At 39.4% G+C, this 24,236-nt stretch overlaps 1 protein-coding gene across 4 annotated transcripts in view; it reads right to left on the bottom strand.

Annotated features, from left to right (window-relative positions):
* Window positions 1–24,236, bottom strand: part of DNM3 (dynamin 3) — a 186,002-nt gene that overhangs the window by 42,632 nt on the left and 119,134 nt on the right. For 3 of the 4 annotated variants that reach the window (XM_075710288.1, XM_075710285.1, XM_075710286.1), the window contains one exon: window positions 14,734–14,845. In XM_075710288.1, coding sequence (XP_075566403.1) covers window positions 14,734–14,845 — 112 coding nt within the window. Of the gene's footprint in view, window positions 1–10,957; window positions 10,970–14,733; window positions 14,846–24,236 lie in introns of all 4 variants that reach the window. The other variant, XM_075710287.1, reaches the window with a different exon arrangement.

Genomic DNA, 24,236 nt, shown 5'->3' with positions numbered 1-24,236 from the left:
GGTATGTAAGAGAGGCATGTGTCTCTCCAGCTTTAGTGATTTCCATTATGGAAACACAGCACTTCACAGCTTTTAACCTTTATGCCGCTGAAGTCAAATATCAACTTTTTGTTTTAATTTCAGCACATAAAATGCAAACTCTAGTTTGGCTAATGTCAACAGCACATTCTCCCTAAGCCGCAAGTAAGGTGCAGAGTTGAAAAAGCACCACAAGGTAGAAAGCTGAAAAGTGGAATTACACACAAATAGTGATTGCCACCAGCACTTCTGCTGGCTAGACCAGTGATTTTCAAGACTATGGAACTCAGACAGGGTGCGGGGGAAGGCCACGAGGTTCAAACCATCCTGTTGGCTGCAGGAACAACTATTAAAAGAAATTAAGAGAAAAGTCAGACCCCAGAAGGAGCAGAAGACACTGTGTTCCAACTCTAACCAGCTGAAGGAAAGTTTATATAAAAACAATCACTTGGTTAGTGACTCATAAGGAAAGAATCCCTAAGCTTTCTTCAGGGAAACCCCAGTAAATAACATGTCTAAAAACACATGAAGATGGTGTTGTCTGTTCCGTTACGATACTCAGTCCACATGATAAAACCTTTGGCAGCACAACAACCTACCGAGCACAGTTCTCTTTGGGAAACCCAAAAAACAGTAAGAAGTGCTGTGGCTGCTTGCAAAGTCTGCCTCATATTCTAGCTCTTGCATGACATGTCTAATACAAACTGGGAAGAAATGTGAAAAGAATGCTTTTTGTTACAGCATTGGAGAGTGCTTCTCTGTTGACTACATGCAGTCGTACTCTCAAGATATATAAATGCCTGGATTTCAAAACATTCTGCATCTTTTATAACTAAATGTTATGGATTCAAATATCCTGCCGTACTACGCCCAAAGAAACTGAATGAAAAAGCTCGCTGCATGCACAGCCTCTCTGGAATATGTTATCAGACACACAGCAGGCTGTGCAAGAAATAGTACTCTATCCAAAGAAGGGATGGATATAACTTGCAATATATAACTCCTTTGGCTATGAGAGGTTTTTTCTTTCTTTTTTTTTTTTTTTTTTTTAATTAGCACAACATTTTGGAAGCATGTTGTGTGTTTTTAAGCATATCTTCCAGCAAAGAGACTTTAAACTCAGTAAAGTTAAGTCCATAAAAATAAGAGAAATTACAGTGGTTTCCAAACAAATGACCAGATCTGAACACCGTGACGCCTGAACTTGGACTGACTAAAAAACTCTACTGTTGCAGATTCCAGGTAGGAATTATTAACAAAAGCATTCTGTGTCAAGCAGAGCTTATGTTCTGTAGCAAAGCCGCTTAGTTTTTGCAGATGTCCAGGAGAACAGAGTGGAAACTTGGTAGCAACTTCTTAGTAATTTTACCTTGTGCTCTAATGAGTTTTTAGCTTGTTAAGTGTGAATGTGGGCATTTTAATTTGCACTGGAAACCTCCCCTGCCCAAAGTTATTCCCTTTCATAATGAACATAACGTGTTTTAGTTTATGCTGCTCCCCACATTTTCAGCTGCTGTAGATCCATAGCAGACTCCAGAAATTTTCCAGGATATAGCCAGAAACGTGTCAAGAAAAAAACTGAAGGTTGGAAGCATTGAAGAGTCATTCCCAAGGGATTGTGGAGTTACCATAGTAAAGCAGTGTTTTTACCAAAAAGCTCAGCAACAAAAGAGGTAGCATCACTGATATTTGAACTGTGATTTTCCGTTGTCAGTTGGGGGTTGAATTTGGAAGGAACAGGGTATCTGTGACAATCTTTCAGGTATTTGTGACTATCTGTAAACTCTGGTAGATAGCTTAATACTGTTCTATATATGATGAAATGTATTTTATAAAAAGCTATGAAAGAGCAGCCTAAAGGCCACCAATACTGAAGAAGCAACAGCTTCACACAGGAAAAATGCAGCTGCAAGTAAGATATAAGTAACTACTTTAAAACAGGAGCATCTTTTAGGTCAAGTGAACTGTTCCAACATCCAAAATGGAAGATTCAACCAGAAAGAGCATAGGAAGGAATGACTTTGACTGAAAAGCCAGCAATGCACAAGAGAGGAACAGGTCACAATGAGAAATACTGCATGCTTTTATCTTTCATGGAATGGCAACACTCCTGAGCCTTACCAGAGAAAAGATGTGTATTTAAGTACTCCACTGTAAATTTGAGTTCCCTTGCTTTACTGTCATGTTGCCCATGATAATTACCTAGGAATTACCTAGGAACCTGGCACTCAGGACAGCCGAGCTTCTGCTTCCAAGGACCCACTGTCTATGAAGGGACAGTGAAGTAGTCTACAGTCAAGAGATCCAGACTTGGAAGGAATAATCACAGATTATTCTAGACACAGATCCCTAGAAATACATGCAATTCCCCAGTGGGAACCCATCAGAAAAGATCTCAATTTTGATGGGAAAACGTTGATACTTGTATAAATAAAGGAAACCCATTTAGCGTACCTGAGCAGACACCAGGGTTCTCTGAAAACACACACACACACACACTCACTCTGTCTTGGGTAAAATCCTTTGAAACAAAAGGATGGAGAACTTCATACGCATGCCTACATCTAGGCTAGTTCACAAGGATTACTGATTTTAAATCACCTGAACAACTGATGCAGCAAAACCACTTGAGCAAATTTCCAATCGTACTTTAAGCTGAGATGCTTCCACCAGGTAAGGATGGACAATCAAATGAACTAGTGTCAAATTTTAGAGGCGAATTGAAGAGAGTCTGGTAAATAAGCAGAACAGGAAGATTAATCACCACTTGTTCTTAAGAGACAAGCAGAAAGAAATCACTGTGTACTCAAAAGATGTTGGAATGAGGTATTTTTAAAGAACAAAAGATGAAGGCATCTTGCCAAACCTGCTCCAAACCACTCATAACACTGCTTTCTCAGGCTTGAAGAGAACTCCTGTGAAAGAAATCATGCTCCCTCTGTGACAAACAGGTAGTTTGCCTCAAGACCCTCTATTTCCAGAGGCACTCAAATGGCTAGTGACAAACCTTTAACAAAAGACACAGACAGGACACTGTTTTGTCATTATTCATTGATTCTCTCATGTCATTCTTTGACTGCAAGGAACATGTTTTTACTCTCAGTTTGTAAAATGGGATCCTGGTCCACAACTGCAGCTTCTAGACAAATAGTATCTATTCACAATATTAAAAACAGCTGCTAGAAAGGCATCACGCTGTGGCTTACAAAAGAAACTGTACAAATAAAATGGAACTAAATAAAAGAAATACGACACAGGGCAGAAATCACAGCCCCAGTCAGACAATGCCAGGACTGGTTCTAGGAAAGGAGAACTTTATTTTAGCAGAACACTAATCAGACTACAGAAAGCACGGAAAAAAACAACACTCCCCTAAAAACATACAACACTAAGGACAACACAGCCACCCACAATGGGTAAAATTCTAACTCTGTGGAAGCTGATGCCATTGACTTCACCATGCCCATCTTCCAGCTTTTCCATGACCTAGATTGGTTGCAATTAAACCATTTCTGAGCATATGCATTCACTCATCAGGTTAAGAGGTATTTTCTGCAGAGCAGTATATAACAAAGAGCACAGACAGAGAGTTGATGTTTTCAAACTATTGAAGACAAGTGAAGGACAAGCTTCCTAAAGCAAGAGCCTTGGTTTTCACCATACCAAGGGCAACACAGATGGTGTTAAAGACTGCAGACAATGCTGTATTTTGTTCTCACTGTTAGCCTTAGCTTTAACATTTTAATCAGCAGTGAGCCCTTAACCATAAGCCATTGCTCTAAGAGTAAAGAAGTCCTACGAATGAGGGTAAGAATTTACCTTTGCATAGGACACTGGTTACTTGTACGTACATACAGAGATATACATTGGCCCACATATAAATATACCATGAACAATCCCACAGCTCTAGACACCGACACATTTGAGGCTGCCTGCTGGTGTCATTGTTCATAGAGTCAGACCATTACTTACATCGAAGCCCTCAGCTGAGGAACAGCAAGGAACTATGCCCATAGAGCTCCTTGGCACACAGAGCTGGCATGAAAACTTCACATCTCTTGAGTGTTTGCAGCCACATCTTGGGTCACAGGTGATATGAAAGAGAGCTTGAGCTATTTGAGGATGCCTGACTGTATGCAGCTGCAAAAGTGGATAAAAGGGGGGCCTCTGCCGTTTTGTTCATTGCCTTCACAGCAGAGCTAAGGACAATCTCGCTCACAGTGCTTCTGAGAATTTGCTATCTGAATCAGCTAGATAACCTTTAATAACTATAATTTAGAGTTATGGTACAGCAGTTATTTCCAGACCATAGTCCTGAGCAACTACAGACTACTTCTACACAGTGTCTGCAGAACACAGCTAGGGACAGCTGGCCTGTGACTGAAAAGGCTTCTAATTCATTACACGGACGTTCCTGCTTCCACTGTAAAATGTCTAGATCTGCAAATCAAGCAGAGTTTTAAACCACCAAACTACAACTGAACACCAAATTACATTGCATAAGACTATTTTTTCTCATGGACTTTATCTTCCATGCTCTGGGTTAGTTTCTTCAGTTGATTACCCTAACTGCCCTTAGGCATGCTACCATCTAGTACAGAAACCCCAACTGTTGAACAGGTCAAGATAATACTGCGCAACAAATGTCACGGGGAAGTTTGAGTATCTGCTATTTAAAAGGTGTGATATGGGCCTGACACCTTTGTGTAACAGCTCATGGTAACTTTGTATCTACCGACCTCAGAGCTTATACCTACCCAAATAATTTAACATGTTATTTGAACTTAGTAGCACATCCAATGACATATAATTCTATCTTTGAATTACAACTAACTTGATTATAAAAGAGGAAAAGCAGAGGTAGAGTTTAAAAGAGAAAGAATGTGAAGGAAACAGAGTAAGACCACTTGTTTCTCAACTGTAGGAACAGGGGTTTTAGGAATAAGGGTATGAAAGTCACCAAAGAATCGCACTGATCAAACACCACAAAACGTCCATAGCCAGCTCTTTCTAGTGGGAAATCCCGATTTTGCAAAACTGGTGCACTCGATGTATCAAGTGTCATACAATACAACAAACAGAGATGGACAGGGAAGACATCAGTCAGTCAAACGCTACAATGGATCTGGGAAACAGGTGGGACAGGAGCTGAGGAGTGACCACAGAACAGGAACACATGACATCACAGAAGGAGAGTTACATGAGTGGAGAATGCAGCTCCAGAATGAGGGATTTTACACACAGAACATAGGACTTGAGTCTGACTCGGCATACAGAAAGTAATTATAAACCTATCTCCACTAAAAAAGATAGGTAGGAAAGGCTAAAGAAATCCAGGATGAACTATGTATCAGACTAGACATTGCATATCTCAGTTTTTGTCCAGAATGGAGTCAGGGAAAACAGCATTCAGTTTCTCCTGATCATCTTGTTTTCCCTTGTAAATGAGAAAAAAGAAGTATCTGGCCGTTCACCAGCTGCCCTCCACCCTCATGTCCAATGACTACATTTCCTGTTACACTGTAAATGCTATGGAAGGGTGAGCCTGGTGACATTTTTGGCAGAAAAAAAATCTTTCAAATTTTTATTTACTCCCATTTATTACTCATGAGTAGGTTTTTGTGCAATTACTGACTTGGAAGACAAGGAAGATATTTTAGGGTTGCCCCAAAGTCTTGTGAGACCTCTGAGCATGTTTCCCCTTCTGTTCAGTCCCCCTCATGGGTGACCCCAAACTGTTGCACTAAAGGGGCAATCAGACTTTCCTGACTGCAGCTATTCCGAGACCTGGAGACACAGGGACTCCAGCTGCAGGTTATCAGCCTGGAGTCCAGAGGACCTTTGTGGCAGAGGTTGGTGCAGCACAGTCCTCTTTCTCTCTGCCAGCCAACTCTCAGCACTCATTGACCAGAGCTGGGAAAGCATCCTTAGAGGCTGGACTACATCACTGCCTTCCCCAGGGCAAATCTCACTCTATGCCCAGATTAGGGCTGACACTCACGCTCCATGACCTGAAACTTCACAACCAGAGAGTTTTCACCTTTCTGTAGAGCTTCAATGAAATCCTTCATCAGAGTGGAAGTGGTGCAAAAATTAGCTGCACCATAAAGAATGAAGAATTTAAAAATATTTTCAATATGCAGATTCTTTGCCAAAAGCACAGTAAAGAGCCCACCATGAATACATTACAGAAATGTTTGCTCATTTCTAAATTTCCTGGAGTTTGGTTAATCTCAGCAGTCCCATTTAACAGCAGAAATGTAAAACCCTGTGACAGCTATTGAACCCCCGACCCCTGATAGGCAGTTACCAGCTTCGCTGGGACCGGTTTTGAAATCATTCAGTCCGCTAGCCTGCGTCTTGTTACAGTCAGTGCAACTGATGCAATACTATGAATCTCTTTTTCCCTGTACATTTTTAACTCTCTCGTGCCAGCAATTATTTTACTCTTACAAGAATATAAACCAGGGCTGCTCTGTTTCTCGGGGAACATTTGGGAAAAAGGCTGCATCTAGTTTTTGTTTGAACTAGTAAATATTTAAGAAAACAAGGAGATAGTATTTATCAGAGTTTTTTCACATCCTTGAGACAGTGAAGCAGCAAGAAATGGACTGAAACACAGCCTGCCATTTCCTTTCCTCCCTGTATTTTGGACTGCTTTTGACCCAGCATGTGTGCGCATGCACACTCATTTGCTTGGTCTGCTCCTTTACACCGTGACTTCATTGTAAAATTCAATTCATCTGTTCAAAGCAATGACTGAAACACTGTCTATAAAATCATGGCATTTTTCCACTTAAAAAAAATTTAACACTTCTTCATTTAAAAGTTATTTTTAAACCTAGTTGGCCTGAAGCCAATTTTAGTCATAACTGAAGTGGATTCTTCTTTTCCTAGAATTCAATGCCTTCCTTTTCTAAAAGACATTAGTTTAAAAAAAAAAAAAAGTAGTAAAACCAGTAAATGCACAGTTTACACTTCTGTCTACACTGTTTTACCCTCTGACGTATCAGCACAGTTTGCTTTTCAACTTACTGCTATGCAACAAACCCAAACGAGTCTTTACTTTTTCTAGTTTAGGAACTCAACTCGAACATGGACTTTAGCAGTCCCAGAGCACAACCACTTACTTTCAGTTTGAATCTGGCTGGGGCACTCATAGAGCATCACCACAGCCAGTAACTGGCTGAGTCAGAGTTTATGTCTGGGAGATAATTGAAGACCCTTCAGAAACATGGCCGAATTGGAAAAAGAAAGCATCAGAGCCTTATCACAATGCAAAGATACATAAGGCTTCTGTCACTGTATCTGCATATACATGTCAATAGCCAAGCATGAAACAGATGAACAGAGAGAGCTGTTGTCATATACTTAGGTAAAATGAGTATCTTGAGTTCACTAAGTTCCCATTTTCCAGGACTGTCTCAAGAGACAGTAGGACATCTGGTTGTCTTAATGAAGTAGCTGATCTAAAACCTGGGTTTAGTAAAACTACCCCACCCCCCACCCCCCCCAAAAAAAAAAAACCAAACCAAAAAACAGAAGAGAGAGAGAAGAGAGAGAGAGTTGAATCTAAGCAATTAATATGTCACCAAGAAGTAGTTTAAGGAATAACATGCAAACTGACCTGGCAGGGAGAGTATTTTCCTTCTCCTTTCAAAGGGAATTCTGTTTTTCTCGAGAGCAAATTCAAACTGATTTACACTAACTGACTTTATATTCAGTGAATGTTCACATGCGCAGTATTATCCACACTGTGACAACTCCATTAACTGAGATGCAAATATATTATTTATATACTTAGTTCTACACGCTTTGTAAAGGGTATCGGCAAGCACAGTAATGCAAAATAATTAAAAGACAAGAACTTTGTAGTCATTTTATCCACAAAAAGGAATTTAATCAGATTTGTAATTTCCAAGTTGAATTTTTTCAAGTCTGATCCCAGTGTTAAAGTGTTTGATCTGTCAAATTAAGCAGAAATGATTGGCTAACTCAGGGCTTACGAATGATAAAGGAAAGGTGAATTCTTTATATTGAAAAGTGTCACTTTGGGGTTTTGGGATTTTTTTGTTGTTGCTTCACTGCTTAAGTGCCTAGGGATTTGGAATCAAAATTTCCTAAGACCACAGCATCTATCTAATCTTTTAACCTAACAATGTTAGAAGCATAATGAAAATGGACTTCATGAGAATGGCATAGGTTTTGCTGTTGTTGTTTTCAAACAGCAAGTTCTGGAGGGATGTTTTGGGGGAATTTTTTTTTGGTTTTTAAGTGAGTCTGATGAAGATGCACAGCTCCTGCGTCTTCAGCACCCGGACTGAAGCTACAATGCTCTGCACAGCTCTGCACAGTGCTCTGCTCTTCCTGCCTCTGCGCAGGCTGCTGAGTGGAGTTCACTTTTAATATGAGTAAGATGGGGCTTGCCAACATGTGCTTGCTGAATGAGGTAGGTCTCCATTACCTCATTCTACACGACCGTTTTACAGATTTTATCCAACAAAGCTTTTGAAGATATGTTTATCTTTAACCATGTGAGAAATCTCACTTACGTTAATGATTGTGCAACAATAAAAAGTAAAAATAAAAATGATTAGTAGGCCGCTGACGATTATAAACCCTCTTCACTTCCCCCCCTTTTTCTTAGGAACTCGTTACTCCAATGTTTATTTTTACTTTTGTAAATCTAAGAGTGCAAAGCTAAAGGCAGAGGTATAAAAGCAGCCATAATCTGAATGGGTGGGTGGGTATGGGATCTGTACATATGTGCATAAGACATGATCCACAGTATGAATGCCACACCAGGCAGCACTAGTAGGAGTATTATAGCTCTGCTAGCTACCCAGTAAATCTGTATGAGGACAGTAAGGAAGGATTATGCAGCTTTGCAGCATAAAGCTTTATAAGAAGCTTTGAGAAACCATCATCATCCTCAATCTGCTGTTCCCTCTCTTCCCCTGATCGCTTCTCAAAAACTCTCTTGTCACCTCTCAGGTTTACCCATTTCATTTGCCATGACACTAGGTTCAGAAATCTCAAGATGTTTGTAGGGTTTGAGCCCCTGCAGGCAGCTGCAGGTTAATTCTATCCATCTAATTGAGATAATATAACCTCCAGAATGCAGCATGAATGACCTGTGTGAGAGAGAAAAAAAGAAACGGGGGGACACAGATGAGGATACACGAATCCTTACAAGGAACTGGGTCCAAGAGAAAAAGATCAGGATGGTTTTCTGGAGATTTCTTTTGGAGTTACCTTCTGGCTGACAGCCCAGGCCAGAGGGAGAACGTTTCTGAGCCTACAACAAGAACTGTCCTTTGCTCAGAGTGAAAGGGGAGCTAACAGCTCGACCAATCCTCACATCTCACAGGTTTCTTCTATGCTTGCTTATGGGTATCCTTCCTTATGCTGGCAACTAAATTGTGTGTCAGATACTACTGGTCCTGACCTCCCCAGGGGTGCTCCATAGCTCAGGTCTCTGGCGAACAGAGCTGGTCCATGCAACTCCTGACCTCCAGACTCTGCTTCTGCCAGCCCCAAGAGCTCTTTGGTGCCCCATTTATCCCCGTTTCCCTTGACAGAGCATCTACAGTCTAACCTCTCTCCTCTGGAGATCAGATCAGCATCCACTGCAGCAGCAAAGCCTTGAGTCAGCATATTGTAAAGAAACATTCTAAACACTACCTTGACATTTTAGTGTACACAGTTAACATTCATATTTCACACCACCTCCTATGCAAAGTCCCTCTCTCTGTGCCATCAATACACCACTTCCCTTAACCCCTCCCCACCCAACACCAAGAGCCCCTTTTCTCAAGCAGGCCAACAAAACAGAACATTTTTGGCGCTTCTGAGCCCAGATACTATGGAGACAGAAGTGGTCAAAAACTGGTTAAAAATACAAAAATTAAAAGCAGACAAAATTCCCCAACCTTCAGAACATTTAAAACCCTCCTGGGTCTTTCCCAAATACCCCAGAAATGCTTTAAGCTCACAATAAGATACTACAGGCAACATTTCAGGGGCTACTTTCAACATTTGCTAGGAAGCATCTTTTGATGCTCCAGATACATCTTCCTAAGGGTTCATATATTAAAACAGGAAGGGCGGGGGGGGGGGGGGGGGGGGGGGAAAGCACAAAAGCTGTATAACTTTTCCATGGTATGACAAACTCTCTCTGCATCATATTCCGAAGTGTGAGATGTGCAATTTCCATTCTTAAGCTCAGTAAAAATGGCATAAAGAAGTACTAACCCTGGGAACCGCTTGATTATTAGTTTATCAGATCAACATCAGCAAAACTGTCTTTTTATGTGCAGCTTACTTTCAAAAAAACCCTACCATGCATATTTCAGTTCTCCCTCTCCACACCCCACACCCTTCTGTTGCTGTCCAGCTGGAACACATCAAGGGTCTAGAAGCCAAGTCAAATGTTGACCCCACCCTCCTCCATCCATTTTAAGGCACCTTCAAAGCCAGTACACTGATCTAGTTCAGCTTAGCCAACAACGCCAGCAAATCTGTTATTTAAGACTTTAGTGCTGGGTTTTTATAACTGCCCATTAATACAAGCTTTGATGTATGGTCAAAAAATCCAGCTGTAATGAGTTTCATCAGACTGTAGTAACCTTTCCTCAGAAGGTCTTTATTACTATACCTTCATAATCTTTGGTCCCAATACTGTTTTATAGTATCATTCTTACTGAACCGCCTTAAAAAACACCACTCAGCAATACTTAACACATCTCCTTCCCCAAAATTAAAACAAAGAACCATTAATAGTTTTCTAGAAGATACTTTTGCACCCACATTTTTAATAGGAGTTTGCTGTTAAGAGTATGCGGGCAACAGTTATGTGAACCAGAAGAGAAACCAATTTTCCTGACAAAACCCCTGAGACAGGATACAAAAGGATTTTGTAAAAGGACAAACAACTTACCCTGTTGTTCCCCTTTGCAGGATGCAGCAAGGAGGAAAAGAGGGGAAAAAAAAGAATTATTAGATACATTTATTTTACATGTATTCAGTCTAACTTGTACAGTTCTGGAAACAGCTCAAACCAAATGAGGAACTGACTCAAAGAACATTCCCTGAATCCCTTAGTTAGACAGCTTTCAGGGGAGCACAGGACATTCGCAAAGGATTTAAAATGTTTGGTGAAGTTGTAAATTCACACTGTTTTTCAAAATTTCCTCTCTACACAAACATTCGGATTCCACTTTTGCTTCCTTCAGTGTAAATCAGGAGCAGCTCCTGGGAAGTCTGTGGATACTTAACACAAGGGAGAATAAAATGAGGCCTAAAATGATCTAGGGATCGGACAGAAGCCAGAGGGATTTTCGTGCATTGGTAATACTGAACTTCCAGAATGCAAAGCAACCCACCAAACATGTCTGCTTACCCTTGCATGACAGCCACTCCCTACGACATGTCAATGAATGGAAAGTTTCATGATCCAATGCTTTTTAAAAAGCAAATATTGAACTTTTAGATTAGTAATAAAAATAAGGAGGAGATGGTATTAGGGGAGAGGGGAAAAGGAATGGACAGTGCTAGCAAGGTAATGTGTGCAGACCAAATTACGACAAACATCTGTGCTATTATTTTTTTTAATTGTGAGCTGGCATGAACAGTGTATATTATACAGTGGGAAGTCAGCCAAAATAAACACCAGCCTGTAGTTGAGAAATACAGTCTGGAAAGGTTAGTCACAAAGTTGTAGTCATTTTTTAAAAAAGGAGGTTTTTGGATGCATCAGTCCAGAAACCCAGCAGTAAAGTCAGCTGGTAAATGGATATCCCGTTTCAAAGTGAATTGGCCACAGTGTGATTTATATCAAGCAAGCTGACTTGCATATGGGTTGGAAAAATAAAAACACTGATTCATTGCTATCTGGGTGGCTGTCAAAGCCCACGTTCTGACAAAAGCAAATCTCCTGGGGGAAGGAGGTGACTTGGCAAACTGCAAAAGAATTTGGGGGCTCATAGAGCAACGCTGAGGGGCGATTAATGATAGTTAACAAGAGAGTGAATATATGGACGGGAGCGGCATCCCCATGTGCAGTGGGCAAGAGAAGGCAGGCAAAATGAAGCAAGAAAATGGAGGAACAGGGTAATATCTGGCCTTTAATTTTTAATATATTAATGAGATTTATTTATGCAAAAAGAAAAATTAAAAATCAACAACCTTGGACTTAGCTTACAGGATTAAATTAGTAATAGAGACTTCGTATTAATGGCAGTAAGTACGGAGCCCTGTTACCACTGTAATCACAGAATTTTAAGTAGCACTACTAAAAAAACAACAGAAAAATTAATATTCTTAGTTGAGAGATTTGCCCCTGGTGAGAATTCAGAACAAATCTCTCTAATTCAGTGACAAATTCCTACTTTTCCTGCCACTGCAGAAGGAACCCAGCTAGGGGCAACTGCGTTAGGTTTTACATCAGCGTCCTTGTACGCGAGCAGCAGAACTGTTAATGAAAGCACACAGCTTAGCTTTCAAATTCCAGGCTGCGTACACTGCTCTGGCAGTTACAGAAAGCAGGCCAGCTTCACCACTGCAATACTCCAGGTTTACAGCACTATTAATCTATTTTTCATTTCTAAGCAGCAATTTTTCTACTTCTGGTGCCAAAGCCTTGGATACTCAAGGTTACCAGCTGTGACTCGCACATGAAAAAGAGCGAGAAGGTCAGTGTGGGAAGGGGCTAGGGTACCTCTTAGCCTTTTAAACTCTGGGATTGCAGAGCTGTGGGGAATCACTGAAGTAAATGCAAGTTGCTGCCATTTCCTGGCAGTCTCTCTTACATAAAAACACAGTCTCTAAATCTTTGATGGAGAATAAAAGACTGGGGGGTGTCTCTAAAACTATTTTATATTATCAGAGGAAGGTGTGAAACTGAGGAGTATGCACAGGATTTTAATGAAACACTGCTCATTTTTATTTAAGTTCCACTGGAGCTTCTAAGGTATCCTAAGCCTTGGAGCTTTTTGCTTTGCAAAATTCAAAACTCTAACAGCAGACTTGCAGTCCACATTTGGACCTCTAGTCCTGTAGGAACAAAGTGCTTTGCAAGACTACAGTAGCATCAGTCATCTTTCCTGAACAGCCTGATAGACTACTGGGTGAATTTCAAGCTACAGGGGTTTGGAAAAATAATATTCACTCTTTTTGTAATGTAAGGATAATTCCAGCTCAAAGATGACCTGAATTTTGACTCCCTTCTACTTCTGTCTTTCAAGGACAGAAATATCTTGTATCTAAGACTCTTCTGACAGACCAACTTTAAACAAAACCAAGAATTCTTTATAAATGTTCAAAATGTATATTTTGAATACAAAACATTTTTAGGGGGAAGGCAGAGATAGGAAGACAGAAGAGAAATTTAGAAATCCAACTAGTCTGTCTTGTTTAGAGATAAATTAACAGATATATGAATGTGATAAACATGTCACAGAATACAAGATTAAACCAGATGCAGCAACAGGCTTTTTTGACATCATTATTAAAACCTGAGGGGGAAAAAAAAAAAACCAACAATACAGTATTTTGTTCCTAGTAATTAATTAGGCTTTTTATTTTATAAAATATTATTTTTCAAAAAAAAAAATCATCATTCTCATCATCACTGTTTATTCCTATAATAACTGGAGAATTCAGCAGTTCAAGGATTCTCTGATTTATCTTTTCATGGGAGCCTTGAAACTTGGTATGAAGAGAGGAAGCTGAGGATTGTTTGCATAAATAGCAGCCAGAGGAGATGCAGACAGAATGATACTCAAAGCCATGGAGGTATCACAAGAATAAGGGAAATATGAGAAAAAGAAAGATGAAGAGATAAAATACAGCACAAGACCCTAGACTCAAGGGACCCGGCCTTCCCATGGAAAGCAAGCAGGAAGAAGAACGAATTCCATCAAAATCAAAGCATCATTTCTCAGAACAGATCTTCCACTGAAGGAATCTAGTGGACCAGCAGACTTACTGAAGGTGACCCATGCATTCGAGAAACTTTCAAAAGCTCAAATGACAGGTATTTCTGCTAGTCAGCCTTCTCTCTGGATACATCTCAAACCTTCACTCAATATTAAGTATCAAAATAACTAAGTCCAAAAAATATGAAATGGTAATTGGGCATATTCTGTTTCCTGACTTTCTGTCTTTTCTGTTAAATTAATAGAGGCTTTTTTACTGTATCCTGTTCAGTTTGCTCCACATGACAATTAGCTGAGTAAAACTGCCTTTGGAAAGGTTTAGCATGTGTTTCATACACAAAAAACATGTAGTGAATCCGTAAAATAAATATACATGATTGCCTGGAATGCTTCTGTCAGTTCTGTAATACAGAGCTTGAGGTAATAAAACTCTTCAAAGCACATCTTTACCTTAGAAGACATTAATAGAAAGAACGAAGCTCAGGAAACCCCAAATTGCTCAACGGTTTTACTACACAGATCCAATGGAATAACATTTTGGAAGATTTGGTTTGTGGTTTTGTTTTTGTTTTTTTTTTTTAAATATTGAGGTTTGACACACAAATTGATCTTAAAATATTTCATTATGAATATTTCAAAAATTACCACAGAAGAGTACAATGAAAAGTCTACCATTTCTTGAGATATCTGCAGACATTGTGTTTTCCCAGATGATACAATTATTTTTTCTGACTCAAACATAGCAGCTACTGGAAAACTAGTGAGCTGTTTAACTTACTGAGGATTTATCAGGATAGACACCAGCTCGTAGCAGAGATGCCTTCCAGCTATCCACCTCCTCTTGGGAGTCACAGGCTAGCTCAAGGAAACGGTAATCCTTGTAAACGTTCCTAGAACAAAGAGCACCACATTGTAAAACTAGCATTTTACTACTCTGTATCGTGCACACAGCATTTTAAATTAAAAATCCTTTGGGATCAGAAATTACCTGGTAATTGTTTTGTACAACAGAGTTTATGGGACAGATGCTTGTTTAATAATTACATGGAGTACTTAAAAATATCTCAGAATGCTACAGCACAGCTCTGGAAATAATAATCATCTGAAAGCACCGTGAAACTTCTTAAAATCAAATTTCCAGCTTTGCCAAAATAGAGCACTCTTAAGAAAAAAGACCGGACAGACAGAGGAAAAACACATAAGACACACCACAAAACTGCATGTCTTGTGACTGATTGCTGCTGTAACGAATAAATATCAAAATAATTAACAACGCAACTTTTTCCCATGTTAAGTCCTTTCAGTGCATTATATACCCTTTTTGGCTTTTAAACATCATTGGTAAAAGGGGAAAGAAAACAATAATAACCAGATTTTTAAACAAACCAAAAACCCCTCTGATGTCTGCTGTCATAGTAAGAAAACTGGGACACGTTTAAATAACACCTCTTGCAGGTAATCCATATAATTAGATAAATACAGGGAATCACTTAATGGAAGAAAAGAGAAAGGAGGAAAAATACATAATATGTAGGAAGGTGGTACTTGTAAATTCTCCAATAGACAGAACAGATTTTCCTCATACGGTTTAGCCATTAGTTTCTGAATTCGAATTCTATATACAGACCAGATCACCGTAAATTTGTCAGCCAACCGTCTTTTTAGGAAAGGCCACAAGCTTAGATGACAAAGGTTAGGAAACCACATTTTGCTAGATCTTAACAGTTGCACAAGAATGAATCTTCCATCGCAACCAGACTGTTTTCTTTCCTTAGTAAGCTATGGAGAAAGGGGAGTGGGGGTGGGGAAGGGGGTTGTTGGAGATTACTTCACTTTCAAAGACAGCAATGACAAGGGGTCCTTTGGTTTCATTATGCAACTACAGAGGTCATTTCTGCCACACATTTTGAGGGGGGAAAAAATTGAATACACTATAGAACCGGGAAATAAAGCTATTATCATCACTGCCTAGACAAATTTCTTTAGCATTCAGGGACTGGTGGGATTTCACCGTCACACTGACAGAATACAACCAACTTGATGTAATTCCCACTCAGAGAAGTGCTTCTCCCGTACAACAATGTCACCAGAGAGCTCCTAGCCTTGCTTTCTAGGGGTAGTCTCAGGAAACAGATAAAAAACAGGTAGAAAAATTGTAATTGAACAGTAAGCATTCATGTCTGAGCATGAAGCAGCCATGACACCTAATCATTAAATTATCAGCCGTGAAACCACAGTACGGCAACCAGAGTATATATACCCACCTCTGAATAGAGGGAAATCAGGTATTTTTAGCAGGTTTATAGATTGCATTCAAAACTGCAAGGAATAAAGGGCAAACTCAGATTTCCTTAAGTCAGTGACATATTTCTCACCAATTTCAATGACTACATCTGAGCAGTCAGGCAGCCGTGCTCAGCACTGGGCTTGCACTACTCCTTGCAAGCATCTGGATTGGAGATGCCACCAGAGCATGCTTCAGTGCTGCTCAGGGCAGCACACCTGCGCTTCCTTCCCAGAGAAACCAGCCCGCAAAGGGACAAAGAAACACTAAAGGGTCAGGTCCCATAGTTAGGCAAAGCCACTGACAGTATGAATGATTGAAACCTCTATGGATTTTTTTTCATTGATTAGAAGTTTAAAATTAAAGCTTTTTCTTTCCTGACTCCAGCTGTACTAATCCTGCCTTAAGGCAAATAATGGCCTGGACAACCTTCTCAGATGCTGTTACCTTGACCTGATGACAAAACACTTGAATTCTACTCAATTTGCAATACTGTGGAATTCCAAGTCAACACTACTGAACAAATCAAGGAACTCAATAAAATAAAAAGAGAAGCAAAATTAAATTGCCAGAGAAAAAAATGCTCTAATTTATTGTTAGGAGAAACTTTTACTGAGATAAGGTTTTTGGCTAAGTTAACTAAGCAGCTATAACTTTGAAGAAACAGGAAACTGAAATGGTAAAAGGGTACCCTCAGAAAAGATGACTAAAAATAACAATAGAGCAAATAAAGGCTGTAAAACACAGTGATAGGGAAGTTCCAAAAATACTTATCTGCAGGAGCAAAACAACATGACACCAGCTTGTGAAAACATTTTTTCAGGACTGTCATGTTATATATTAAACTTCTTGGCATTTTGTGATATGCTACATCAAGTGTAGCTGTAGGAGAAGGGATTTTAGCCAACCGCTTTGAACAGATGGGAGCTGGCAGTCCTGCATTCCTGTCTCCACATCAAGACTTTTCCTAAGTCTAGGGACACCTTATGGCCAAGTGACTCATGTCTCCGGCTCTCCAAGGCCCCTCTCCCTGTAGTATCTGAGAGCTCCACCATTTTAGTGTAGCTAGTCTTGCCCCACCACCACCACAAAGGAACACAGGTTTCAGCTTCACAGCATAAATGGGGAACTGAAGGACACACGCACTGAGCCAGAACTCATAGGAAGCTTAGAGTAGGGTAGGTAAATGGATACTTGCCTCCCAAATCGGCTTCCTTGCTACTAGACTTCCTTTGCCTTTCTTTCTTCCAGAAAGGCTGACAGGCACAGGAACTTTTCAAAGGAAAAAAAGCCAAAGTAACTTCTGACAAGAGTGTGTCCTTTTTCTGTTACTAGTGGAATCTTACAAAAACACATTAACATGTTTTACTCATTAGGAATCCACTGGCGTCTCATGGAAAGCTCTAAAAACGTTCTTGAAAACAATTCAGATTTTCTGTTTTGTTCTCTCACTTTTTAAAATTACTGAAGATATCAGCACAGAAACAGTTACTACTCAGTCCTCACCTACTCACTCCATATGGAATACAGTGAGGTCATGTTCTTATTGTCATCTCTGTAGCAGCTAAATGGGATGTTATACATCAAAGAGAATGATATAATACAGGATACCAAGAAGCAAAAAAGATGAACTCTCAATAGTACAAATCTTGTTGATATTCAGGCATCTTTAAATCTAAGGGACCGTAGAAACAAAACAGATACAATAAATTGGAACATGCCTAGAAGTACCATTTGTGTGCAAAATTTCCCTTGAATATTTAACATTTTTTAAATGTGAACACACAAACAAGGAAGATGTGTGCAAATACCACATCTACCTATGCTGGTTCCTCCTGTAGAGTCTCATCATTGCAATTTAATATCCTGCATAGTACATGAAAATACAGCAGCATTACTGGAAATTAACATAACACTATTTTTTTTCCAGGGTGAAAAATACAAAACATTACCATTTGTTATCTGCAGGATTTATTATACTCTAAATAAATAAACCAACCTCAAGAACAGCATTCCAGAAAAACCACAACATGATTGCTTATGGAGATGACCAGACAATTGGACTATAAGTGTCAGTTCTGAGTCTGGAATGGTTCCACACTCTGGACATTTCTTTCCCAGACTAGGCCCATTACTTGAAAGTCCAGCAGACACCCAGCTGTAACTTTGCTTACCCAACAACTTCTTTGCTTTACTATTATCTTTGTTTCCAGCATACTGGATTCCTTTACCCCATATATTTCAGGGCCCAAAGTGAACTTTCCAATGCAGAAATTACCTTTATATTGTCCATAGGTGTTTTTTTAACCCCACCCATCACAGAAGAATCCTAACATGAAAATGCAGGAATAGAGTAAGGTATTTGAAAGTGTATAAGAGGAAACAGAGACATGCCAAATAAGTTTGAAGACTGAGCCCGGCTGCGAGTTACTGAGATTCCTGCCCCACTAGTCCTGAAGCCTGGGCTGTCAATATTGCATAGGGAAGATTTGATTACCCATAAACCATAAACCAGCAGAACTACACAATCCAGGACTGATAAGTGAATAACACACAACCGAAAATTGCAAATAAAGAACTTTCTAGTTGCTTGCTGCAGTGGAGGCAATACCAGTAGGTTTCCCTCTACAGCCGCTGCACATAAAAACTGCTCGCCATCTCAGAAAACTCAACTGTTAGAGACCTCAAGATGTATAGTATCTCTTGCAATTTCTTAATACTAAGATAAAGTTAAATATTTATGTCCAACAAACCTGGAAATATTTTAAGGGCAACCACTGTAGACACATTAAAAACCCAGTTAATATGCATGCATATATATTAACGCATATCCACATATTAACCATAAGCATATATAGCATTTAGATTGAGTTGGATCTGTAACATTTCAGTAGACAAAGATGTACTCTATGTGCATGTGATTTATATATATATATATATATAAAAAATATGAACCAAGATTAAATGAAGATGCATTTATTCTTGCCAATATGGGAGGAGACAGAACAGCAATTACAGAGCAAGCATATTAGTGAAATTTTTAGAGTTGTGCCTATAAGCCACTGTAGTCCTGCAAAGAACACAAAACCATATTTAACTTAAGCAGTTGCACTGAAATGAGTGAAGCTACTCACAGACTGAAAGATAAAGGAATATCTTCTTTTACAGATATTTCAAACAACTGTGCTTATCATCTCAAATGTTTGGGTTTTTTGTAAACTTCTGGTCTTATTAATAGGATGCAAGCAGGATTAAAATGAACATTAAAAACCTGGAACCAAATGTAAATCAGCCCAATTTTACTCCATGAAAAATACAAAAGATTCAATTCCTAGATATTTCTTATTTGATTGAAAATAAAGCACAGAACATGGGTTTCATAAATAGTGACCTACAATGAAAAAGGGAGAAAGTAACAGAATCCAGATACTCCAAATATACATGCACAATCAGGAAAGATAATCTTGGATGAAACTCCACTGTACGTCCTCTACTTACTCAACCTGCAACTCCACTGTATACAGGCTGCTTATTCAACCTTAGTCTTTGTCCACTATTTTAGACACCTGTAATTCCACAATGGCTGGTTTGAATATATGCACTATTTTTCATACAAGAAAGCTCTACTAGAAGCTCCGCAAATCATATATTTTAAAGAAACAAAAATTACCATCTGCTCTGAGTTAACAGCAATGACTAACATTTTCTATCAAGGCGTGCCATTTCAGATCGGTCCAATGTGAATGCTAATTAAAATTAATTACACATGTCTCTGAAGATTTTTTTCTTAGTATCCACAAAAGCCAAAGAGACAATCTCTGAGACAATGTCATGAAATAATAACACTTAAGAATTTTACCACCTAACTCATGGAAGTGGTCTCCCAGAAGTATAGGGATCTTTTCAAGTTCACACGCACAAATACACACACACACAAACACACAATTTTAAGGTGAAAATGAACAGAAGATATGCTGATCAGTATATAGCCAAGCCTGGACAATGAAGTATCTAAAGTTCTATATGTAATCCAGAACAGAAATACAGCCAAAACTAACATCACATAGGCCAAAATCGGCAGTAGTAACAGTAACTGGCACTAAAATATTCCATAACTCCCTGTTGAAGGCTTGATCCTTTTCGTGGTGAGGGATGGAAGCCTGTTTTGGAACCTGCCTTGGGGCCACACAGATGCAAAAGCTGCTCACAGCTGTCAGAGCCCCAGCACACACGGAGGTAGCACGTCTCCTGCTCCAGTCCTGTGCTTTTCCGGATGGGGCAGTGGGACCCAGACCTTGCTGGATCACAGTGAGCAAGCAAGGCGAAGCTGTCCTGCAGGCTGAGTCAATTCTACCAGCCATGACTTGGCTGATGCTTACAACACCCATGTCTCTGGTAGGTGTCACTAACAATTCAGATCCCACACAATCACTTAGGGAATTTTCCTGAAGTACAGTGTAACTATCATATTTAAGGTATGGGTTTGGCATTGCTGTTTCTTTCCCCAAGAACCCCTTTTTGCTCTGTAATACCAGTTTTAAAACTCAATACCTGCACCACCTATCCACCATACTATGTTTTATTTATCATACAAAGAATTTGTGTCAATAATGACAAAAAGGAAATATTCCAGAAAAAAAACCCAAGTACTTTATTTTTTTTTAAATGGAATGGACTTGGGGGATAAAGGCTAGTTATTCCTTGGGTTTGTATATCTTCCCTATCCTTAAATATTATACTCACCAGCATCTTAGAAGTTTGTTTACAAACGTTAGCAGCTTTTTTCTGATTAAATTTGTGGGTTTTTTTAATTAAATAGATTCTCATTCTTCCATTTCTAACAGAGAGGGCTCTGAATAGCTTACAGTCCAGCTCTTCCTGGGGCTTAGCTGAGTAATTCAAAAACAGTAACTAAACATACATCTCATCTTAGGCTTTCTCCTTTAGCCTGGCTTCCATCCAACACCTCCTCTGACCCGGTCTCCTTTCACTAGTTCCCTTTATTTTGGCTCTTGCCCAATTTCCCTTATATATGGATAGCAGTTAACCAGTTGTTGTCCACAAGAAGAAATTCAGTACTTAAAGCTCTAGTGCACTTGGAGTCCCAGAGAAGACTTGTGCTCCATCCCCTTCTAGAGCAACACTCGGCCAACAACATGCACCCAAAATAAATACTGTAATACCTTTCACTGAGTAGACGTAGCGTACTTTCCTGGGTCCTACTAGACAAACACAGTTTCTTATGCAATATGACTCCTGAAAGTGAGAGTGTACGCAGGAGCCAGTAGCTAAAATTTATCATCTGGCAGTTCTATTTCCAGTCCTATTGTGTGCCCTCAAAAATTCCTTTTGATCGCTCTCCTCTTGACATTCATCTGTTTCTCAGACTAAGGATCTGTTTCTACAATGAGCCTGCCCCAGACAGTCAGCTCTCTTGCAGGGATGGTAGGTTCTGTCACACTGCTTGATGACTACTGAGGAGCATTTAGCTCTCAGGAGCCTATTCTTGTGAAGGCAAACAGGAACAGTTCTCTGCTTTGAATTTGCTCCTCACATCCCCCCATCATACAGAACCACAGAGGTGAGGAAAGCAACGCTGTTACTCGGTTTCATCTGGATCCGGGTTGGGCAGGAAAGTAAAAGACAGGGAGACTTGGTGGGATCTTCCTCTGCGAGAAAGGGAGAATTTCACACACTGGTTCTGTTGCTTTGGCTCCAAGGAAAGGAATGAGTCTGAAGAGTAGTAACAGAGCTTCCTGCATAAGAAAGACTACTGGTAAAGGACTCTCCGCCAGGTAACTCTTCCTCATTGTATGGTTGCTACTCCCAGAATTGCTAGGAAAGGCCTGAAAATTCACCAACTCAACAAACACCTCAGCCTACTACTATTTTATAACCCCAAAAATCTTTACCTAGCAGAATCTCTTCTCCCACAAAAGAGAAATAATTCATCTCTCCAGACTTGGGAAAGAGGTAGAAAGGAAGCTTTTTCTCTGCTTTTAGTAAAAGAAGAGAGTTTTTACTCATCATTCCTCCTTTACTTAAAAGGGAAGTAGTATTTAGATGGAGTTGTAATACAGTAATACAATTTATTGACCAATAAATCAGGAAAAAAGTGCAACTACTCTACTGCAAAGGACTACTTTAGAACAACACAGAATCTAGTAAAACAGCGCCACGTGGATCCTGTAGTCAACTGGGCAAGATCATGAGAAATAATGACCGCTTGCCCTTCTTAATTAGGGAGAGATGGGACCATTGCATAGATGCTAAAGGGAGGCACATTTAAGACTACAGTTCTTGTCCCAGACTACAGTACTTAAGCTAAAAGAAAAAGCACCAATCAGTGAATAATTTTTACAGGAAATATGTGGGGAATAGGCAAAGTGTTTGGAATGAAATCCTAGAAGGAAAGTAAACTTTCTGTGATGGGCAGAATTTGTTTTGTTTGCTCTTGAACTCTGCACAAGTGTCTTACACATTCATCAATGAAGACATTGCAGGTTAAGCTACTGTATGTAAGCACAGGCACTGACAAAATCCTCTCTCCTCCATTCTTAGCTCTGCCTAAGAAAGTCAATTTAGCAGCTACATCTACACAACTTCACATTATGTTCTACAGCAGTACTGCAAACATTAGGTTTTTTCCTACAGTATAATTATTTTGAAATACTTTTAATATATTTGATCTCTTTTCCAGTCTAAAAGACTTGCCAGCAGTTTACTATGGAGGAGAAAAGGATGGTCAACACAAAATAGCACTCACTTTCTTGACAGCTTTAAGTTTAGACACATACTGCTTGACCTTACAGCTCAACTTCAGTTGCAGACTCATGTAGATGGACACAGCCAAAAATGACCCAGGAGTCAAAGGGCACTCACTCTAATATACTTTGCTTTAATATCTAGTACTGCTAAGGTAAGTAAACTAGAGGAGTCCATCTCCAAAGGTCTTCCATGGTGTCTGTAACTTAAGCAGATGGGCCCACTCAAAAACTTCAAATAAATTACTTAGTTTGCTGAAAAGCAAAACTCGCCTCCCCACCCCCATTCTCTAAGCAATACTATATCTATTTCACACCAACAGTTTTCCTTCCCCCCCCCGCCTTTTTTAAAAATTTTAATTAGAAACTAACAGGAAAAGGATATAATTATTTCACAATGCAGCCTTTTCATAAACATACAATTATGTTCATTTCATGAGAATTTATCTTCACTGTGAAATCAATCGTCACAGTCTCCATTTACTATACATTACCAAGTCACATTTGATTCCTGTCAGAGAACTGTTGACTTCTGCAGTAAATCAAAATGACAGATACTGTTAGTTTCCTTCTGCATCTATCCTCAAGCCTCAGCTAACTCAAGATGGTTTTTCCTTCTATGCAGTCAAATGAGCATTTTCCTGGTAACTATATTTCAGAACTGGAAAGGTTTTTATAAATGGAAAAAATGCAGTGCATAATCCAGGAAACTATTGAAATGTACAGTATCAGAAACATATGGCTGTAGCAAATACCTATGCAGTGAGGGGCTGGGAATGAAAAAGAGAACAAGCTTACTAAAATTTTCCTCCTAAAGGGATTTTGCTTGATAATTAAAATACTTTAATTGAACATTAAGAAAGTTTGCACAGTTGATAAAAAAAATAAAACTATGCAGATTATGGGGAAAAAAAAAGAGATACAGAATAATCTCGATGCTATCATGGAAGCTGAAACAGATGATTTTGCCTTTGTTCTTTAATGATCTACATCTTAAATAGCAAAATGGTTCCATAACCAGAACCCTCAGCAGGCAAACTCAGAAAGAAAAAGCCGATTTCTTTCTCAATTGCTAAGGTTCTTTTTATTTTAAAACAAAACAAAAACAAAAAAACACACACCCCCAAACCAACCAGAAACTAAGTTAATTTTTACATGAATTTTGAAAAGCAAGCCATATTCACACACACACACATTCAGAAACCAGAAATCAACAGATTAGCATAAAGTAAA

This window comes from Pelecanus crispus, chromosome 5, assembly GCF_030463565.1.
Source record: "Pelecanus crispus isolate bPelCri1 chromosome 5, bPelCri1.pri, whole genome shotgun sequence".
In the NCBI taxonomy this organism is placed as follows: domain Eukaryota; kingdom Metazoa; phylum Chordata; class Aves; order Pelecaniformes; family Pelecanidae; genus Pelecanus; species Pelecanus crispus.
This window is presented reverse-complemented; position numbering and strand designations above follow the sequence as displayed.